The sequence below is a fragment of the Solanum lycopersicum genome, chromosome 5 (genome assembly GCF_036512215.1).
Source record: "Solanum lycopersicum chromosome 5, SLM_r2.1".
Classification (NCBI taxonomy): domain Eukaryota; kingdom Viridiplantae; phylum Streptophyta; class Magnoliopsida; order Solanales; family Solanaceae; genus Solanum; species Solanum lycopersicum.
The window spans coordinates 4,571,500-4,591,685 of NC_090804.1; the positions used below are offsets into that span (position 1 = coordinate 4,571,500).

The window sequence follows — 20,186 nt, forward strand, 5'->3', positions numbered from 1 at the left end:
TAATTATTAATTATTCATCGAGCCAAGATAAAAAGGACATATTAATTGTATTTCTAACTATATTGAGGATATATTGTTCGGTACGAAAGGAAAATATTTTTTAAAAATTAAATGTATTTTATCTTTTTCTGTGTGTATTGTCTATGTTATGTAAATTAAAAAAAGTTATTTATATTTCTATATAATAAATATAGACAAAAAATATCGATGATAACAATGAAAAAGTAGGTAGGGTTGGTAGAGATAGGGGCCAAACTACATAGATGAGAATGAAAATGAAATATACTGAGAGTCTGATCAGTAAAATTCTTGTAAAAAAATATGTAAAGCGAATTCAAAATTAAAAATTTATATTTGAAATTTATAAATATTAAAAGTTGAAAAACAAATGGTTGACATAATTTTTTTAATGTGACATATATTTTAAACCAAATCGATTTTTTAGATAATTAACAAGATATTTATCCAAGATAAAATAAAAGGAGCATCACATTTAAGTTATAAGTGGGATGATTTTATATTTCTTTATAATTTTTTTTAAATATAAATATATATATAAAAAAAGATCCAAACAAAAAAGGCCCCAATTGATTAATTTTCACGTTTAATTTCATTCACGTTGAAGGCGGCTTTTGGTTTATATTATAATTCTCCACATTAATGCTAGTTGATTTCTATCGTATATTTTTTCCAATCACTTTATTTATATACCAAATTTTATTTAGCAGGGACGAAATTAAGTGAGAGCAAGGAGTTTAAAATTTAATGAAGAATATATATTTTTATATATAAATAAATTTTTTTTACTGTACTATTATAAAAATTTAAACTTTTTAACTTATTTATCTGTTAAAGTTTTTGTATTTAAAATTTTGTGAAAATTTTAACTTCGACATCACCGTATTATTGCATTCATGAGAAAGACATGAGGTGGTTGGGCATGAAGCCTACCATAGCGTTTATTGATCATTTTTATATCTTGTCGTTTAAAAGAAAATATATTATAGCAAGGTTTTAAATTTTATTGGTATGATTTCATAATAATATTCTAAATTTTATAATCATGATTTCTTTTTTTATCCTGGGATAATCCATAATTATTATAATCTCTGTCACGGTCTCTATCCTTCGAGTGAACATTTTATACGCAATTGTTATATCACTTTATCGAACAATAAGACTATAAAAGAGAGAGATCATATATAAGAAAATATTATTTATTGTATTATAAATATATTTCTAATATTTTTATATAACTGATTATCAATTAATAAATTCATATCAACCAGTATATTATGATATCATTAATACGAAGAACTAGAAAATAAATAGTTTATACAATTGTTTTCTCTTTATATAAGACATCAAAAACTAAATATAATTTAGAAGCAAAAAAATGTAAATATTTTACCAAGATTTACTTTTTCACTATATACTTTCTAAATCTGAACAAACTAATCATATGCTATATTTTAATTTACAGCGTACAAAATACTCTGAGTGTTTCTAGAAGTTTGACCATACTATACACATAAATTATTTGGAAAAAATAATTTCAGATAATATTATAAAATTTATTTCCCTTTTTTTTTCTTCCTTTAATTCTCTTTTCTTGTGAAACAAGAAATATTAAATATTTTCCTTAAAGTCAGATTCTAATATATATATCAATTTACTAGTACATCGTATATTAATTAAAATAGAAGCTTCTACAAAATAAGACAGTTTTTAAAAACAAATCATCTTTTTTTCATAATTTTCTGTTTAATTTTTAAACAAGAAAGACTATTTTTTTTCCTATAAAAAGTTTAAAATAAGATTTTAATAGATCAATTTACTACCATCAAATATTAATTAAAAATAGAAGCTTCTACAAAATAAGATATTTTTTTAAAAACAATTCTTTTTTTTTCTTTTCAAAATTTTCTGTTTAATTGTTAAACAAGAAGAAAATAGAAGCTTCTATGAATCTAGACCTTTTTTTTTACTACTTTTCCACCACAAGTTAAACCTTTTTTTTCTTTCTTAAAAAACCAACAAAATCTGTTTTTTTTTTTTTTTAATTTCAGACTTTCTTCCAACAAAATCATCAATAAGGCTATAAATTAAGGTCTCTTATATAATAAGAGAATATTCATAATTATCTAAAAAAAAAAATAATTATTATTTTAAAACATTAAATATCATTTATGCATGTGAACTTACGTAAGAGCTGATGTTAAGAGATTAATATTTTTTTCCCCTTATTTTAACCATTTTTGACTATTTATTAGTCACACGTTGCACTCTCAGCAACATGTTGGCATATTTTTTGGCCTTTTGATACGGTAATTTGTCTTATCTTTTTCTGTTGTAATTTTTTTTTTATTTATGAAAATTTAAATTAAAATTACTGTTAGTATATTAATTTTCTTATTTTTTTAAAAAAAATTTATTCATCTGAGAATAAAAAAATATATAGAAAAAATTGTTCATTTTTTTTCTCTTGTCTTTAACCTCTCTAAACCAAAAAACACAGAGGAAGACCAAACAAACAAAAAGACAAAAAGGAACAATTTTTTTACTAAATTCTTGAAAAAATTATTCTTTTTTTGTTTTTTCCCAGCATGAATTGTTGAAAAGATGAAAACTTTACTGGGAAATTACTATTTTCGTTAATGGGGTTTTGATTTATTTTTTTTTTTGGTGAAAAGTTTTAATTTTTTTCTTTTTTTTTTTCTTCAAGAATTCATTTGCGCGTGTATTGTCAAGTCAATGTATATGAAAGAGGAAATGTAAGAGAAATAGAGAGATCCCAAGTCAATGTTCAAAGGTTTTGTGCTAAATGGGAGAAAAATCAAATATTAGAACAATTAATTATTTTCTCCCAAATTGAGTTTTCTATTGTCTACTGTACACCCTTTTTGTGTATATTGTACAATATGTTTGTATATTATATATATAGAGAGAGATAGTAGCTGGCAGACTCTCTCTCTTCTTCATTAAATTTATGTTACTTTGATTCTTTGATTTGTTCAAGCTTGAAGTTTAGGAATACTGGGACATAGTTTGCATCAACTGTTGATAAAGATTAGAACTTTGTAGCTAAATCTTGTGGTCAAGACTTGTTTTTTTGAGTTTTTTTGTCAATCTTGGAACACCCCCACCTACTATGTCCTCTAGTTTTTGGCTATATTTGGGTTAGTTACCCAATTTCTTTGTGTTGGTTCATCCTTTGTGTCTGGGGGTTTGGAGATTTTAGTTGGGGGTCAATTCTTGAGAAGTTATTTGTTATAAAGTTCTGATCTTTGGTGTTTCTGGGCATTTTCAGAAGGTGATTCTTGGGAAAAAAAACTGCATTACCTCTTTGGGAGTTTAGTTTCTTGATTAGTTTATTTGGGTCGTTTCATTTTTGGTGTCTGAGGTTTTGGAAGCTTTAGCTGGGGTTCAATTATTGGAAAGAAATTTATCATAAAGTTCTGATCTTTGGTGTTTCTGGGCATTTTTCAGAAGGTGATTCTTGGAAAAAACTGCATTATCCCTTTGGGAGTTTGTTTTTTCCTATACTGAGTAGTTGGTTTCTGGTATTGGAATGAGGACAGGGAGAAGGAAGAAGCTACATTTTAGCAATTTTTACTCATTTAGATGTGGGAAAGCATCAGTTTTGAGTGATGATCATTCACAAATTGGAGGGCCTGGATTTTCCAGAGTGGTGTTTTGCAATGAACCAGATAATTTTGAGTCTGGAATTAGGGAATATGCTGGGAATTATGTCAGCACAACAAAATATACTGCTGCAACTTTCTTGCCGAAGTCCTTGTTTGAGCAATTTAGAAGAGTAGCTAACTTCTACTTTCTTGTTACTGGTATCTTGGCTTTTACACCATTGGCTCCTTATACTGCTTTAAGTGCCATTCTTCCTCTTGTACTTGTTATTGGAGCTACTATGGTCAAAGAGGGTATTGAAGATTGGCGTAGAAAACAACAGGTATTCACTTCTTTTTCCAATTTAATGTTTAAACTAAAGCAGATCTTACTGGTAAAAAAGAGTTTTTTTTTCTAAAAACTATGGTCTTCTTATCTTGAAGAAAGTTTTTGATGTTGTTGTGGCTGCATAAAACCAGTGATATAAAGATTTTGTTACTGGATTATGTCTGTCAATAATTTGAGGGGTTCTTGAGATCCAACTGATCTAAAATGTGAAATTTCTGTTAGTGTACATGGTAGTTTTGGGAGATTCTCCCAGGATACCAAAGTTACCATTTCGAATTAAAAGTAATATTCCCTAATATTAGTCTGATTTTCAATCTTTTTTGTAATTTGGGACCAGCTTCATTCTTTCCCACTTGATCTGGTTTTCTCATGTATGGTACAGATTCTCTTTTTATATATAGATTGATGGAAGTAGTTTATACATTTACTTCTGCTTCTTGTCACTGTCCTGCCCGGCGTGCACACAGTTTGTCATCCGTCTTCTTGTTTTCTCCTTTTCAGGATGTTGAGGTGAACAGTAGGAAGGTTAAAGTACACCAGGGAGATGGAGTTTTTAATCTTACGGAATGGCGACATTTGAAAGTTGGTGATATTGTTAAGGTGGAGAAGGATCAATTCTTTCCGGCAGACCTTCTTTTGCTTTCGTCTTGTTTTGATGATGCGGTTTGCTATGTTGAGACCATGAACCTTGATGGAGAGACTAATTTGAAGCTTAAACAGGCATTGGAGGTTACTTCATCCTTGCATGAAGATGCAAACTTCAAAGACTTTAAAGCTTTAGTTAAATGTGAAGATCCTAATGCTAATTTGTATACTTTTGTTGGAAGTATGGAATATGAAGAACAACAGAATCCTCTTTCTCCCCAGCAATTACTCCTCAGAGACTCTAAATTGCGCAACACAGAATATATATATGGGGCTGTTATCTTTACTGGTCATGACACTAAGGTCATGCAGAATGCAACAGACCCCCCTTCTAAAAGAAGCAAAATTGAGAGGAAGATGGATAGAATCATTTACTTCTTATTTGCAGTTCTATTCGCAATTGCTTTTGTTGGATCAATCTACTTTGGAATTGTGACTGAAAAGGATCTAGATGACAGACATAACAGGTGGTATCTACAACCTGAAAATTCAGACATTTTCTTTGATCCCAGAAGAGCTCCTGCTGCTGCCATGTTCCATTTTCTGACTGCTGTGATGTTGTATAGCTACTTGATTCCTATCTCCTTATATGTGTCAATTGAAATCGTTAAAGTTCTTCAGAGTATCTTCATTAATAAGGATATTAATATGTACTATGAAGAAACTGATAAACCAGCACATGCCCGCACCTCAAATCTTACCGAGGAACTCGGCCAGGTTGACACAATACTTTCTGATAAAACTGGCACACTGACTTGTAATTCAATGGAGTTTGTCAAGTGCTCCGTGGCTGGTACTGCTTATGGACGTGGTATTACAGAAGTTGAAAAGGCCATGGCTAAGAGGAATGGATCTCCATTGATGGCAAAAAGTAATGATCATGGTGAGGATGGTGTTGTTACTTCTAGGAAGTCCACCGTTAAAGGTTTCAATTTTGAAGACGAAAGAATCATGAATGCGAGTTGGCTTTTTGAGCCTCATTCAGATGTAATACAGAAGTTCTTCCGTTTGTTAGCAGTCTGTCATACAGTCATACCAGAAGTAGATGAAGTTACAGGCAAGGTTTCTTATGAAGCTGAGTCTCCAGATGAAGCAGCCTTCGTGATTGCTGCTAGGGAAGTTGGTTTTGAATTCTTTAAAAGGACACAGACAAATGTGTCGGTACATGAATTGGATCTGGAATCTGGCAAGAGAATTGAGAGGTTAGTTAATTTGCAACATGTTTCTTCAGTATATGTTTTCAGCATTTTTTAGTTTTCTGAAAGTCTCCTATATTTGGCTGGCTCTTGCGCAAGTGCATCTTATTGATTATCCATAAAGACCAGTTGGTAGACAATGCAGCCTAGTACCAGTGACATTTCTTGTTTATTTTCAAAAAGATGTTTAATCTCTATGAAAACTTAAGACAATGAATGCCAATTTTAATTTATCAATATTTTACGCAGTTCTATAAACATAGGCACTTTTTTGTTAAGAGTAATCTTAGAGATCTTTTTATGCAGGTCATACAAGATTTTGAACGTTTTGGAGTTTAATAGTACAAGAAAAAGGATGTCTGTCATTGTAAAGGATGAGGACGGAAAGATCTTGTTACTCTCCAAAGGTGCTGACAGTATCATGTTTGAAAGACTCAGCAAGAGTGGTAGAAGGTTTGAACAAGAAACAAGGGATCATGTGAATGAGTATGCTGATGCGGGTTTGAGGACCTTGATACTGGCTTATCGTGAGCTCAGTGAAGAAGAATACAAAACTTTCAATGAGAAATTTTTAGAGGCCAAGAATTCAGTCAGTGAAGACCGTGAAGCAATCATTGATGCAGTAACAGATAAGATAGAAAAAGACTTGATTCTTCTTGGTGCTACTGCTGTAGAGGACAAACTTCAACCAGGGGTAAGTTTTATGAACTCCGAGAACTGTTTCCAAGAATGGTTAATTGATTAAGTGTCATTTGGATGTGTATTGACTTTTCTGTTTCTATTCATGCTAGGTTCCTGATTGCATTGACAAACTTGCTCAAGCAGGCATAAAGATTTGGGTTTTGACCGGGGATAAGATGGAAACAGCCATTAATATCGGGTATAGTAATTGATTATGAGTTTTTGTCGTTTTTATTTGATACAAGCTTTGCATGTCCAAACACATCCTGATCAAAATGTCTCCTGCAGTTATGCGTGTAGTTTGCTTAGACAAGGAATGACGCAAATTATCATAACACTGGAAAGCCCTGAAATTATAGCTGTAGAGAAATCCGGAGAAAAGAATGCCATTGCCAGGGTAAATACATCTCGTGTTTAATGTGTCACGTCAATTTCCATATATGCAAGCTTGAGTCATTTTGAAATGGAACAAAAATAATCTGCCATGCCTTATAAGCCTATGGTTATGTTCCTTTGCGTCTCGACAATGAGCTTTTTGAAGCTGAAAATAGTTCACTGTTTCAGCAAATGATTGATGCCATTACTCTTATACTCCCTCTGTGCACCCATGAGTTTAACATGCATTTTCACTCTAAGCAATTCAATATCCATGAATTAAATCAATAAAGAACCACATAAAGAATGAAAAAGAGAAAAGCTAGAGCAACCCCTCCTATTATCTCGCCGAGAGCCTTCTTTATTTGCATTTGTGATTGGTACATAATTAAAAATGTGAAAATGATTCTTTATATTTTGAAGTTTCAATGTTCATGAAGTTGCGTTTGATTTTTTAAAATTACAGGCTTCAAAGGGAAGTGTTACACAGCAAATTACTGAAGGAAAGGCTCTACTTACTGCTTCAAGCACAGAGGCATTTGCTTTGATCATTGATGGGAAATCTCTTACATATGCCCTAGATGATGAAGTGAAAGATATGTTTTTAGACCTTGCAATCAAATGTGCCTCTGTTATTTGCTGTCGTTCTTCACCAAAACAGAAGGCACTGGTAAGTTGAAAATTGGTTTCACTATCCAGACTCTATGTTTTATAGTCTACTCTGGTGCTTTTGTTTGACTCTTTCTTGCTAAAATATAGGTAACAAGACTTGTCAAAAACGGTACCGGAAAGATCACATTGGCAGTTGGAGATGGAGCTAATGATGTAGGAATGCTTCAAGAAGCTGATATCGGAGTTGGAATCAGTGGCGTCGAAGGAATGCAGGTTCAAGAGCTTATACTTATTCTCTTTCCTCCTTGTAGCAACTTTGATGATTTTCTCACTTATGCTTTTCCTCCACGTAAATGTTCTTTCCATAACTTCTTCTTGTTTTTACTCATCAGGCTGTTATGTCAAGTGATGTTGCAATTGCTCAGTTCCGATTTTTGGAGCGCTTGCTTTTAGTGCATGGCCATTGGTGTTATAGAAGGATCTCTACTATGGTAATCTATTTTCCACTGATTTTCTCTTTTAGATTTGTTGTCTCATCATTTGTAAGATGAGACAAAAATATGTTTAAAGAATAAATCCACCGTCTTATGGAACTGTTTCAAAACAAAAAGACATTATTATTGGAGCAGTTTAATAACTGGCTTTTATATTTGTTTCCCTTCAGATATGCTACTTCTTCTACAAAAACATCGTATTTGGTGTCACTGTGTTCTTATATGAGGGATATGCATCATTTTCTGGACAACCAGCATACAATGAATGGTTTTTGTCAACTTACAATGTCTTCTTCACATCACTCCCGGTGATTGCTTTGGGAGTTTTTGATCAAGATGTATCTGCCAGATTGTGTCTTAAGGTATGTTGTACTTGATGCAGTATTCGTTTTCGCTTACTATATATGTGCTTATTACTAGTAATAACAACAGACTCGGTGTAATTCCACAAGTGGGGTTTGGGGAAGGTAGGATGTACCAAACCTTACCCCTGCCTTTTTTGGGGTAGAGTTTAGAGAGGCGTTTTCCGCTTAGATCCTTGGCTCAAAACAAATGTAATCAAAGCAGATAGAAAGAAAAACCACCGACAAAGTAGCAAGCGATATAGCAAGATAAACAAAACAAACGATAGTGAAAATTAGGAGACCAAGATACTACAAATATATACCATATCACTTGGCAATCTATTACCCTTCTACTCTTACGCTCGCCCTCCAAATCTTCCTATTTAGGGTCATTGTCCTCAGTATGTTGAAGATGTGTCATCTCATGTCTAATCACCTCCCCCTAGTTTTCTCAGGCCTACCTCTACCTCTCCTAAAACCTATCATAGCTAACCTCTCACACTGCCAAAAACTAGTAATTATCAGCTGTTTTTGTATCTGTTATAGCTTCTAGGACATGACATGGAATTAAGTACTTTTTCTTAGCTTCTAATTTTTTTTTTGATATTATGTGGCAGTTCCCTTTGCTGTACCAAGAAGGTATCCAGAATCTCCTTTTCAGATGGCGTCGTATAATTGGCTGGATGGTCAATGGCGTTTGCAGTGCGGTGATAATCTACTTCTTCTGCATAACAGCACTAGATCCTCAAGCCTTTAAAGAAGACGGTAAAATTGCTGAATTTCCTGTTGTTGGAGCAACCATGTACACCTGTGTTGTTTGGGTTGCCAACTGCCAGATGGCTCTTGCTATCAGTTATTTTACCTTAATCCAGCATATAGTCATCTGGGGTGGAATTGCTCTCTGGTACATTTTCCTTCTGATTTATGGAAACATGTCTTCAACATTTTCCACTACCGCATACAAAATCTTCGTGGAAGCTTTAGCCCCATCCCCATTCTACTGGATCATCTCAATATTGACAGTCATTTCAGCTCTAATTCCATACTTTGCATACAATGCTATTCAAACGCGGTTCTTCCCAATGTACCACGGGATGATTCAATGGATAAGATACGAGGGAAGGTCTGAGGACCCAGAGTTCTGCCATATGGTAAGACAGAGGTCAATAAGGCCCACAACCGTAGGTTTCACTGCTCGTTCATTGGCTAGAAGAGATCCTTTGGAAGAGAAGAAAGAGCACAATAGTAGCCATAGATAACACCTGAATAGGTATTCTCAGCAGAGACATTAACTTTTGGACCTACAAAAAAACCACTGTCAAGCAGGAACTTGCTCATTGTACATGTTTTCCGAGCTGGTCCTGTACATGACTACTGATATTGAAGCCACAGCGTCGAGGTTCAATTGGTGCTAAGCTATAATAGTAGATAACATGTCTTAAATGAGCAAAGATGTCTCATGAGTTTGTAAATTTTGCCAGCTGGTAATATATTTGTAATTCTTTCATTCTATATCCTGTAAAATTGTTAAAGTTTTTGTTGTTGAATACCAGAAGCAGAATAGCAGATAAGCTGCCTTTTCTAATAAGAAAGAGGAGTGGATTTGTTTTGAGTTACAAGACCCAATGTGTACATTTTTATTTTATTTTTTGCAATAAAGAATGAGCATTTCTAGTTCAAAAGGACATTTTTCATCTAAAAATACTCCCAACTTTGATCAGAATTGTTGTTACGATATCAAACTTTATGAAGAACCTTTCACCTCCTACACTATTTACTAGTGTATTTTAAAGGTATATGTGTGTTCATGTGTAACTAGTATATTTTAAAGGTATATATGTGTTCACATTTACAGAATTTGTTTACTTAATAAACATTGATTGGTAGCTTTGAATAAATAGTAAGTAACCTTCAATAACATGTTAAATCATTAGATGGTTTAAATTCTTTTTACACTAGTCATCAATGTATCTAACTTAAATCCATTAGAACAAAAAGTATCCCAAGAACTCTAACAAGTATGAGATTTAGATAAAAGGGCATATGATAGTGTCATTGCAAGTTGAAAGATCCAAAAACTTGTATCAAATGAGTATGAAAAACATCATAATCAACTGTTTGTTTATGTATACATGTTGTGATTCTATCTGTCTTCAACACATCCTCTTCATCCCCACCCCAAAAGCTTCCAAAAGCAAATTCACCCTTTTGAGAAAACTCCTCTAAAACCTTTTCAACTTCTTCCATACAACACAAACTCTCAAGTTCAACTCTCAAACATCCTCCATGATCCATCAAGATTTCATCTTCATGTCTGTTGATCTCTATCTCCCTAAAAGTTTTCCTGTTCCGTCTTCGATATCTCAGTTTCTTTATACATTCTTTTGTTTTCTTTAACAACTTGTATGGAAGGTTAAGCAAGAACAAGATGATGATTTGGAGGATCAAGCATTGACAGCAGCAACATATGACTATACAATCGGCCGCGAAAATGTTTTTGTCTTCCATTTTTTGTGCAAGATTGAAGGAGAGAAAAGGTGATGGTAATGAAGAAGGTTATGTATAGAAGTCATTTCTTGTCAAGGAATAGGTTGCTTTGTCTTTATAGAAGAGTATATTGATGTTTGAAGCATTGAAATTTTTAAATATTGCCTCTAAAGCTAATGAAAAATGGAACTGATAGCTTAAAATAAAATGTTTAAGGAAGCATAAGCTGTCCTGTACAGTGACTTGTATTTCACATGTTCATGGATAGGCTAGGAGAAGAACTTTGCCTATGTGAACTTGCTCATTCATATTGTCGGTCTCAAGCTAAGATGAAGGGGGGAAATCGCGTCAAACGAGTCAATTTGTGATGTATTGGGCTGTAACGTGCTTAAATGAAGCGATACGAACAGTGATGATTCATATAGACGATCACAACTTGCTTTAAGATTAAAGCATAGCTTTGTTTGTTTGCTTATGGATAGCTAGCAGAGGGTTCACTCAACATGCTTGATTGTTTAGGTCTGTCTTTGACTTTTTTGCACTTGCCTTCCAACGGAAGACAAGATCTTCTCAATCTTGCTTTTCTTTATTCCTTGTGTCAATGGATGTAAAGACTTTACAAGCAAAACTTAAAACTTAAGACTTTCTATATACATTCTTTTATCACAAACCAGCTTAGACACACCTCGACTATTCCACCTGGAGCGTGCACTTCTTTTAAGCAAATGTTTCCAAAATAGTGAATGCTACCAAAGAAAATGTGATGACATGCACAAAAAAGGAAGGGGAACTACATGTTCCCATCAATGTCTACATATTTCCACCATTTGAGAAGAACAAAGAAGTGGAATAAACCTTTGAAAGAAGAAAAATATTGGAGATGGACAAAAAAATTCATGTTACTTACAGGAAAAATTTGCTACTAAAAAACCAGGGCCTATATGTAAGCAGCCAAAAAGGAAGCTACTAATAAAACAAAACCAAAATCACCTCGGAGAGGCAAACGCGTACCTCTCAACGTAGGTGCTTTTATCTATGAACAGATGAATATACACTTGATTTAACAAGACCTTTAGCTGTGTACTATACTCTATCTTCAGCCGACTCTCCACTATGCTGTGTACCTTGGCTAAAAAAATCGGAACTAAAATCTGGACTACCAAATGCCATCCTTCGAAACAATCTTATTTCTGCAGATTGATCTGCAGAGTTATATATTGTACTTTCGCCAACTTTCATCCCATTGGTAAGATCAGACGCAGACATGTTATCAAAAGCTCTCATGATCTGTAAAGAATAAGAATGATCGGAATCTAAAGTCCATCGTGACAAGTCTTGACGGTGCTTCAGGCGTAGGATTTTAGTGAAACGAAGAATCAATTACCTGTCCCATCCCTGGTCTCTTTGCAGCTGAGTGGCGCACACAAGCTGCAGCTGCCTCAATCAGTTGAAACATCTCAGGGATAACATAATTCCTCTCGAGGCGTGGATCTACCAGCTGATCAAATTCCACTTTCTCAAGGGCATGAGAAAGCAACGGTCGTGCCTGGAAGAGAAAAAAGGATCAAGTTGCAGCATGTCTCACCAAGTTTTACATCGATACGATTTCAAAATAGTGTTAGGCTGATTCAATGTGAGTTGTCATGATAAGTAATAGAATTTAGTTCTACTCGAAAGAATAAACATTCTCAGGAACCAAATGGAAATAGAAATAACTTTCTGTAGAAGCCTTCCTGCTCAGGTAATTAATTAGAGGGAATAAATCATTTTCCGTGTAAGAAAACCGTTATTATATGGACTCAATGGACCCTTACAAGACAGAAACTTCCCAAAAATGAAACACCAAAGTTGTGCAATTAGTACACTTCTTTCACCCACTCAGTCATGCAAGCTACAAATAAGTCAGAATAGAGTCGAAACACTTAATATCCTACAACATTAAATCTATCTCCATCCTTTCCTTGTTTTCTCCTATTTCACTAAGTTCTTGTGCAGTGAGGAAAATGACAGGACGAATCAGCAAATCCTATGTAACATTAAACGTAGAGGTTTTCCTAGTAAAATGGACTAAACACAGTATTTGTACTCTGCCCATGCATAAATGTTAACTTGTAAGTGAGAAATAACCAGTGCAGAATTATCACATAGTGTGGAGAGTGGCTGATGAAAAAGACCTCATGCCACTTTGGACTCGGAGAAAGAAGAGATTCGTTTGACAATAAACATACCCATTCAACTAGACTCTCGTCCCCTAAAGGCTGAGATGTATCAACAGGCTTCCGTCCAGTAATTAGCTCCAGAAGCACAACCCCAAAAGAATATATATCAGATTTTTCAGTCAGCTTGCCAGTTGATGCATATTCAGGAGCCATGTAGCTGAAACGACACAAGGTATTAGAATAGACACATAAAGAGGAGGAATATAATGCATTGTCTCCTATATTCCACTTCGTCTTCAAGTTGGTGATGGAACATACCCAAATGTTCCCACAACACGTGTTGTAACATGAGTTTTTGCATCTTGAGCTAATTTAGCTAATCCAAAATCAGAAACCTGTGAAAAATAAATAGAATTATAAGTCAGTTTGCGAATCAAAGAATGCCACTAATGGAGTTTGAGGATGTCGACATACCCGAGCCTCAAAGTTAATATCTAAAAGAATGTTTGATGACTTGATGTCTCTGTGGATAATACGAGGATTGCCTGTCATCACCAGGAAAGATGAGTGAAACCAAAGAAGAGTGTTTATTATGCAATCTAGAGTTCAAGAGTGATAATTAGAATAAGTGTCCCATGTTGGTATTATAGGCAATTCTCTAATTCGAAGAGTGATAATCAGGTACATATTATCTGATGGTGTAATTTTTGCAGTTCTTTAGTCATATTTTATTCACCCAGATAAGAAACAAAGTGCAGATAATCAATCATAACTATAAGAATTAAAGAAGTGAAGAAAGTTACAATCTTCATGCAGATAAGCTATTCCACGAGCTGCACCAACAGCAATCTTAACACGTGTTGTCCAATCCATAACAGGCCTTCCTTCGGCTGTAAATTGCAAGTATCAACATCTAGTTTTAATGACAAAATGCCAACAATGAGTTCTTATTTTTTTTTTAAAAAAGATTTGTATTTACCATGAAGATGGAAGTAAAGGGTGTTATTTGGGACATATTCATAAACAAGCAGTCTTCTATTTTCAGAAATGCAATAACCTACAAGGGAAACCAAATGGCGATGGTGTACTCGACTAATGATTTCAACTTCAGCTCTGAACTCCCGGTCCCCCTGGCGCCCACCAATATCTAGCTGCTTTACTGCTACATCCCTCCCATCTGGTAGACATCCTTTGTATACAGAACCAAATCCACCTGCCCCCAACAAATTCTCAGCCGAGAAGTCACCAGTAGCCTTAACTAGTTCTTCATAGGTAAACCATATCTTTGGATTTCCAAATCCACCAGATCCTCCAGGAGAATTTAGGAATTTGTTTCCAGTTCCATTTCTTGTATCAGGTGTTGATTCCTGTATCTTCAATAAGACGGAATCTGTACACAATTTGAGCATCTTCTCAGATTGCATTAAATTTATGAACCACAAATATTACGTTGATGTTGCTTCAAAAAGATCTGATACATATACTGACGTGCTAATGAATAATATACTAGTTTCTGAAAAGTTACCAGAATTTGGGGTGGAGCCCGAAGGGGTTGGCATGACATTTCCGCCACTGGGACGAAAAGCCTTTTTCTTTCGTTTCCACAAGCACCAACCCACTAATCCAACAATACCAAGCAATAAAACAGCAACAATGACGCCAATTGCAACTGTACCTCCAGTTCCTATGCCGCTACTACTGGAACTGTTTGCGCTACCTGCTGCATTGTCACTGGGCCTATCGGTAGTGGTTCCACCAGAAGGAACTGATGGTGAAGGAGGTGTATTTTTAGGAGGTTCCAAGGATGGTGTAGGAGGTGAACCTTGTGGTGGCGTAAATGCTGGCGATGGAGGTGTATTTGCAGGAGGGTCAGAGGCTGGGGTAGGAGGTGAACCTCTTGGTGGCACAGACGCTGGTGATGGAGGTGAATTCACGGGTGGTGAACCTTTCGGAGGTTCAGGAGATTGTGGTGGTGCAGTAGGATCCGGATTCTGTGCAGGTGGCGGAGGTGAAAAAGGTGGAGAATCAACTTTGGGAGGTGGTGAAGGTGAACTTGGAGGAGTGGTTGGTTGTGGTGGAGGTGAGGCAGGAGGAGGATCATCTTTTGGAGGCGGTGGAGGTGAACTTGTAGGAACAGTTGGTTGTGGCGGAGGTGAGACAGGTGGAGGCTCAACTTCTGGAGGTGGTGATGAACTAACTGGTGGGCTAGATGTAGGTGGAGGAGCACTAGCAGGGGGAGGAGAAGATTGAGGTGGTGGTGAACTGGAAGGCGGAGGAGAAGATACAGGTGGCGGTGAACTAGCAGGTGGGATAGGTGGAGGACTAACTGTTGGAGGAGCGGATTCTGTGGGTGGGGAAGCCATTGGAGGAGGCGATGTCACGTTACTAGGAGGCGGCGATGTCACGTTACTTGGAGTAGGCGATTGTGGTAGTGTTGGTAAGGCCGGGGGAGGAGAAGATTGTGGGGGTAATGTTGGAGGAAGAGAAGACACGGGTGGTGCTGTCGCATTAGGCTGAGATGCAGGGGGCGGAGAAGAAAGCTGAGGAGGTGGACTCAAGACAATTGGTGGGACAGGAATTGGTGCAAGACTTGGAGGTGGAGAAACTACTACTGACATTTCACCACCACCAAAAACTTGCTAAATTTACACCATTTCTTCGATACTGTCAAACTCTCCAAACACCAATCAAATTTAGCAGTATTTCAAGAATTCTACCCAACGGAGGGCACAACTTGCTCTAACTGAATTTCCCCAAAAGAGGTACCACAAACATCCAATAAATTGCTAAAATTGGTACCCCAGAAGATCAGAATTCGTAAACCAATTCGCTCCCAAGTGAGATGAAAAGCAATCACTTCCTTTCCAAGCTAAACACCTAGCAATTTCAGACAAAAACAACAAAGATTCAAGCTTTCCGCAAATCCAACTCAGTAAACTCGTGAACAACAAAACGACAAAAGATTCAATCTTTCAAGAAAATCATTCAGAATTCACCTATTACTGTAAAATAAAAAAGAAAAAGGTATCCAAAATGCAATGTATTGCTTCTTCCTATGTTAAAATCAGTAATCCTGGAAGATTAAAATCCATAGACTTATTCATTCCCAAGTAAAATAAAGCACTTTAGTTCCTCTCCAAGCTAAACCAAAGGATATCAGAAAAAATAATAATACAAGATTCAAGCTTTCCACAAATTCAATTTGGCAAACTTGTCGAATAATAGAACAACAAAAAGATTCAATCTTTCAAGAAACCCATTCAGAATTCACCAACCGCTATAGGTTAAAAAGAAAAAGTAATCCAAAATACAATGAATTGCTTCTTCCTATGTTAAAATTAGTATCCCGGAAGATCAAGGCCGTAAACCAATTCACTCCCAAGTGAGATAAAGCAATTCACTACCTCTCCAAGCTAAACACCTAGAGATTTCAGGAAAAAGCAACAACAAAAAAATTCAATCTTTCCACAAATTCAACTCAGTTAAACTCATCAAATAACGAAACAACAAAAAGGTTCAATTTTTCAAGAAACTCATTGAGAGTTCACCAAAACCACTACAACGTAAAATACGAAAAAGTAATCCAAAATGCAATGACTTGCTTCTTCCTATGTTAAAATCAGTATTCCCGAAGATCAAAATCCGTAAACCAATTCACTCCCAAGTAAGATAAAGCAATTCACTCCCAAGTAAGATAAAACAATTCACTGATCTCCAAGCTAAACACCTAGGAATTTCAGGAAAAAAACAACAACAAAAGATTCAAGCTTTCCACATATTCAACCCAGTAAGATCATCGAAAAACGAAACAACAAAAAGGTTCAATCTTCAAGAAACTCATTCAGAGTTCACCAACAACTATAAAGTAAAACACGATAAAGTACTCCAAAATGCAATGAAATGTTTCTTCCTATGTTAAAATCAGTATCCCGAATATCAAAATCCATAAAACAATTCAATCCCAAGTAAGATAAAGCCATTCACTACCTTTCCAAGCTAAACACTTAGGAATTTCAGAAAAACAACAACAAAAGATTCAAGGTTTCCACAAATTCAAGTCAGTAAAAACTCATTGAATAACAAACAACAAAAAGGTTCAATATTTCAAGACACTCATTTTAGAATTCACCAACCACTATAAAGTAAAAAACAAAAAAGTAATACAAAATGCAATAAATTGCCTCTTCCTTCGCTAAAATCAGGATCCTGGAAGATCAAAAATCCGTAAACCAAATTCACTCCCAAGAGAGAAAAAGCAATTCACTACCTCTCCAAGCTAAACACTTAGAAATTACAGAAAAACAACAACAAAAGATTCAAGCTTCCACAAATTCAACTCAGAAAAAACTCGTCGAATAACAAAACAACAAAAAAGGTTCAGTCTTTCAAGAAACTCATTCAGAATTCACCAACCACTATAAAGTAAAAAAAAAAAAGTAATCTAAACTGCAATGAATTGCTTCTTCCTATGTTAAAATCAGTATTCCCGAAGATCAAAATCTGTAAACCAATTCACTACCTCTCCAAGCTAAACACTTAAGAATTTCAGAAAAGAACAAAAACAACGAAAGATTCAAGTTTTCCACAAATTCAACTCAGTAAAAACTCGTTGAATAAGAAAGCAACAAGAAGGTTCAATCTGTCAAGAAACACATTCAGAATTCACCAACCAGTATAAAGTAAAAATCCAAAAAGTAACCAAAATGCAATGAATTGCTTCTTCCTATGTTAAAATTAGTATCCCGGAAGATCAAAAAGCATAAATCACTTCACTCACAAGAGTGAAAAAACAATTCACTACCTCTCCAAGCTAAACACCTAGGAAATTCAGAAAAACAACCAGAAAACAAATTCAACTCAGTAAAAACTCATCGAATAAAAAAACAACACAAAGATTCAATCTTTCAAGAAATTCATTGAGAAATCACCAACCATTATAAACTAAAAACTAAAAAAGTAATCCAAAATGCAATGAATTGCTTCTTCCTATGTTAAAAAAATCAGTATCCCCGAAGATCAAAATCCGTAAACCAATTCACTCCAAAGCAAGATAAAGCAATTCACTACCTCTCCAAGCTAAACAACAAGTAACTTCAGAAAGAAAACACACACACACACACACACAAAAGATCAAGCTTTCCACAAATTAAACTCAGTAAACTTGTTGGACAACAAAACAAACAAAAAGATTCAATCTTTGTCACTCATACAGAATTCACCAAAAACTGAGGGAAAAAAGAAGCCAAATTAGCATAACTCCATTACACACATTCCCAAGTCCATATGATAATCAAATCAAGAAACTGAAATCACTGATAACCCTCATAGAAGAGACAGAAACATACCCAAATCACCAAATGTAGAATCCTAAGATCACCTCATAGATAAAAAATCACAAAACCCCCAGATACCCAAATCAAGTAAAGAACCAAGAAAAGCCAGAATCCCAATGTTATCATTCACATCTAAAAATTCAATCTTTCGAACCAAAACCCCATATATATATAATTATAATTTATGAAGATACCAGCCAATCAGATAAACCAAAGATTGTTAAAAATTCAATCTTTTTCCATGTAACCAGCAAATGATCAAATATAAGAATCAAGAATCAATCTTTAAAACAAAAAAAAAATCAAAAAAAGAAACAAAGCTTATACTTATATGGGGTCTGCAAAATCCAATCTTTCTAGTGCACCAACAGTGAAAGCTATGAACCTTTTTTTTTAAAAAAAGTAAAAAATTGAGAAGACAAATGCATATATTTGTTACATATATATTATATAGGGATTATGATGTTTTTTTTTCTATATTGTCATAAAAGTCATTATTTTCATGATTATTAAATTTAATTTGCTTTGCTTTGCTTTATAAAACGTCAACATCAAATGCATAATATATAATAAATAAATTTTAAAGCTAAGATTGCGCAACGTTGCATCTATCGCATAAGGAGTCAGCCCCAATACATCAAAAACGTTTTTGTTCGTATACTATCTCCGATTATTTCATCGATATTTGTTATCTTCTATTAACATATGTTAGACAGATTTTTATATAAATACTTTTCTTATTACTATCTCATTTGAATTAATTTGTATGCACCAATATCATCATAAATATCAAATAAATTTATCTGTTTTTTTAATAAATATGGTGTTCGAATCAAATTAAATGCATTTCGACTGTGTTTCACTAGGTATCTGGCTTCCACCAAGGGTCCATGATAGGAGTCAGGTACGGAGGGGTGATTAGACAGGATACGATAGTATTTTCACTTTACTGAATACATGATCTTAGATAGAAGGGCGTGAAGGATATGAATTATGATAGAAGATTAGCAAGTAATAGTGTGTTGTATTGTTGTTCCTGTTCATATTAGTAGTTGTAATATTGCTCCAATAGTTTCTTGTCTTTCGATTTTTGTTAATATATTTCAATTTTTTATACCTCAATTATCGCAGTTTTTGTTATGTTTCTCTCTTTTGTTATTAGATGTTGTTTTTCAAAATATTTTTCTTGAATCGAAGGACTATCAAAAATAAATACTTTACCTTTAAGGTATACATTTCACCCTTTCTAAATTTCACTTGATAAAATTTCACGAATTATATTATATTATTATTAGTAATAGTAGATTATATAATCGTGTGAATAGATTTTTTAACTTTTTATTTCTACATCTACATCCTTCTCAAGTCTAACTAGAACTTTATCATATACCCTTTTTACCCTCACTTTAAAATAATTAATAATTAGTTTTCACTTTTTACTTAAACTCTCGACTTTTAATTACGATAATAAAATATATTTTTTACTAACTAAATAAATTTATTTTGACTTGAAGATCCATATTTTCATGCCTCGATTAGTTTGAATTTCGCTGAATAATAATAAAAATTAATTACTTCTAACATATTTTTGCAAGTTACAATTTAATAAAAATCTTACATGATCAACAAAAATAAATAAAAAGTTGTTGATTATTTTCTATGACTGTTATTAAAATAATTGTTATGAAAATCTTGCCAACTATATACCTTGAGATCAACTCTCATCGTATACCAAATCAACATAAATAAATCTCCCTTTTGACCTTTTCAACGTATAGATATTGACATTTTAAACACATTAATTAATAAGATAAAATAAAAAAAAAATGAGTACATTACAAAATAAATCTTTCAGAATTACTAAATCCAAAAAAAAAAAAAAAAAAAA

At 34.1% G+C, this 20,186-nt stretch overlaps 3 protein-coding genes across 5 annotated transcripts; 1 reads left to right on the forward strand and 2 right to left on the reverse strand.

Annotated features, from left to right (window-relative positions):
* Positions 1 to 2,061: 2,061 nt before the first annotated feature.
* LOC101245843 (putative phospholipid-transporting ATPase 9) lies at positions 2,062 to 10,001 on the forward strand. Its single transcript, XM_004238934.5, has 10 exons — positions 2,062 to 3,967; positions 4,474 to 5,819; positions 6,120 to 6,507; positions 6,605 to 6,693; positions 6,783 to 6,891; positions 7,336 to 7,539; positions 7,629 to 7,754; positions 7,874 to 7,972; positions 8,146 to 8,337; positions 8,937 to 10,001. Exons 1-10 carry the CDS (start codon positions 3,572 to 3,574, stop codon positions 9,576 to 9,578), a joined length of 3,591 nt encoding a protein of 1,196 aa, XP_004238982.1. The 5' UTR covers positions 2,062 to 3,571; the 3' UTR covers positions 9,579 to 10,001.
* A 344-nt stretch (positions 10,002 to 10,345) lies between these two features.
* Positions 10,346 to 11,219, reverse strand: LOC104647301 (uncharacterized). Its single transcript, XM_010322489.4, has one exon. The coding sequence runs from the start codon at positions 10,825 to 10,827 to the stop codon at positions 10,372 to 10,374; it is 456 nt and encodes a 151-aa protein (XP_010320791.1). The 5' UTR covers positions 10,828 to 11,219; the 3' UTR covers positions 10,346 to 10,371.
* A 413-nt stretch (positions 11,220 to 11,632) lies between these two features.
* On the reverse strand, positions 11,633 to 18,783 carry LOC101246136 (proline-rich receptor-like protein kinase PERK9). 3 transcript variants are annotated; one of them, XM_004238935.5, is made up of 9 exons: positions 18,626 to 18,783; positions 14,491 to 15,842; positions 13,945 to 14,355; positions 13,769 to 13,855; positions 13,440 to 13,510; positions 13,284 to 13,360; positions 13,035 to 13,182; positions 12,191 to 12,352; positions 11,633 to 12,093 (listed from the first exon to the last, which is right to left on the reverse strand). In XM_004238935.5, the coding sequence occupies exons 2-9, from the start codon at positions 15,581 to 15,583 to the stop codon at positions 11,890 to 11,892; spliced, it is 2,253 nt and encodes a 750-aa protein (XP_004238983.1). In that variant the 5' UTR covers positions 15,584 to 15,842; positions 18,626 to 18,783; the 3' UTR covers positions 11,633 to 11,889. The 3 variants fall into 3 exon arrangements, with proteins under 3 accessions (XP_004238983.1, XP_010320792.1, XP_069153911.1); XM_010322490.4 differs by having other exon boundaries at positions 18,311 to 18,640; XM_069297810.1 differs by lacking the exon at positions 18,626 to 18,783 and adding an exon at positions 18,493 to 18,613.
* Positions 18,784 to 20,186: the final 1,403 nt, after the last annotated feature.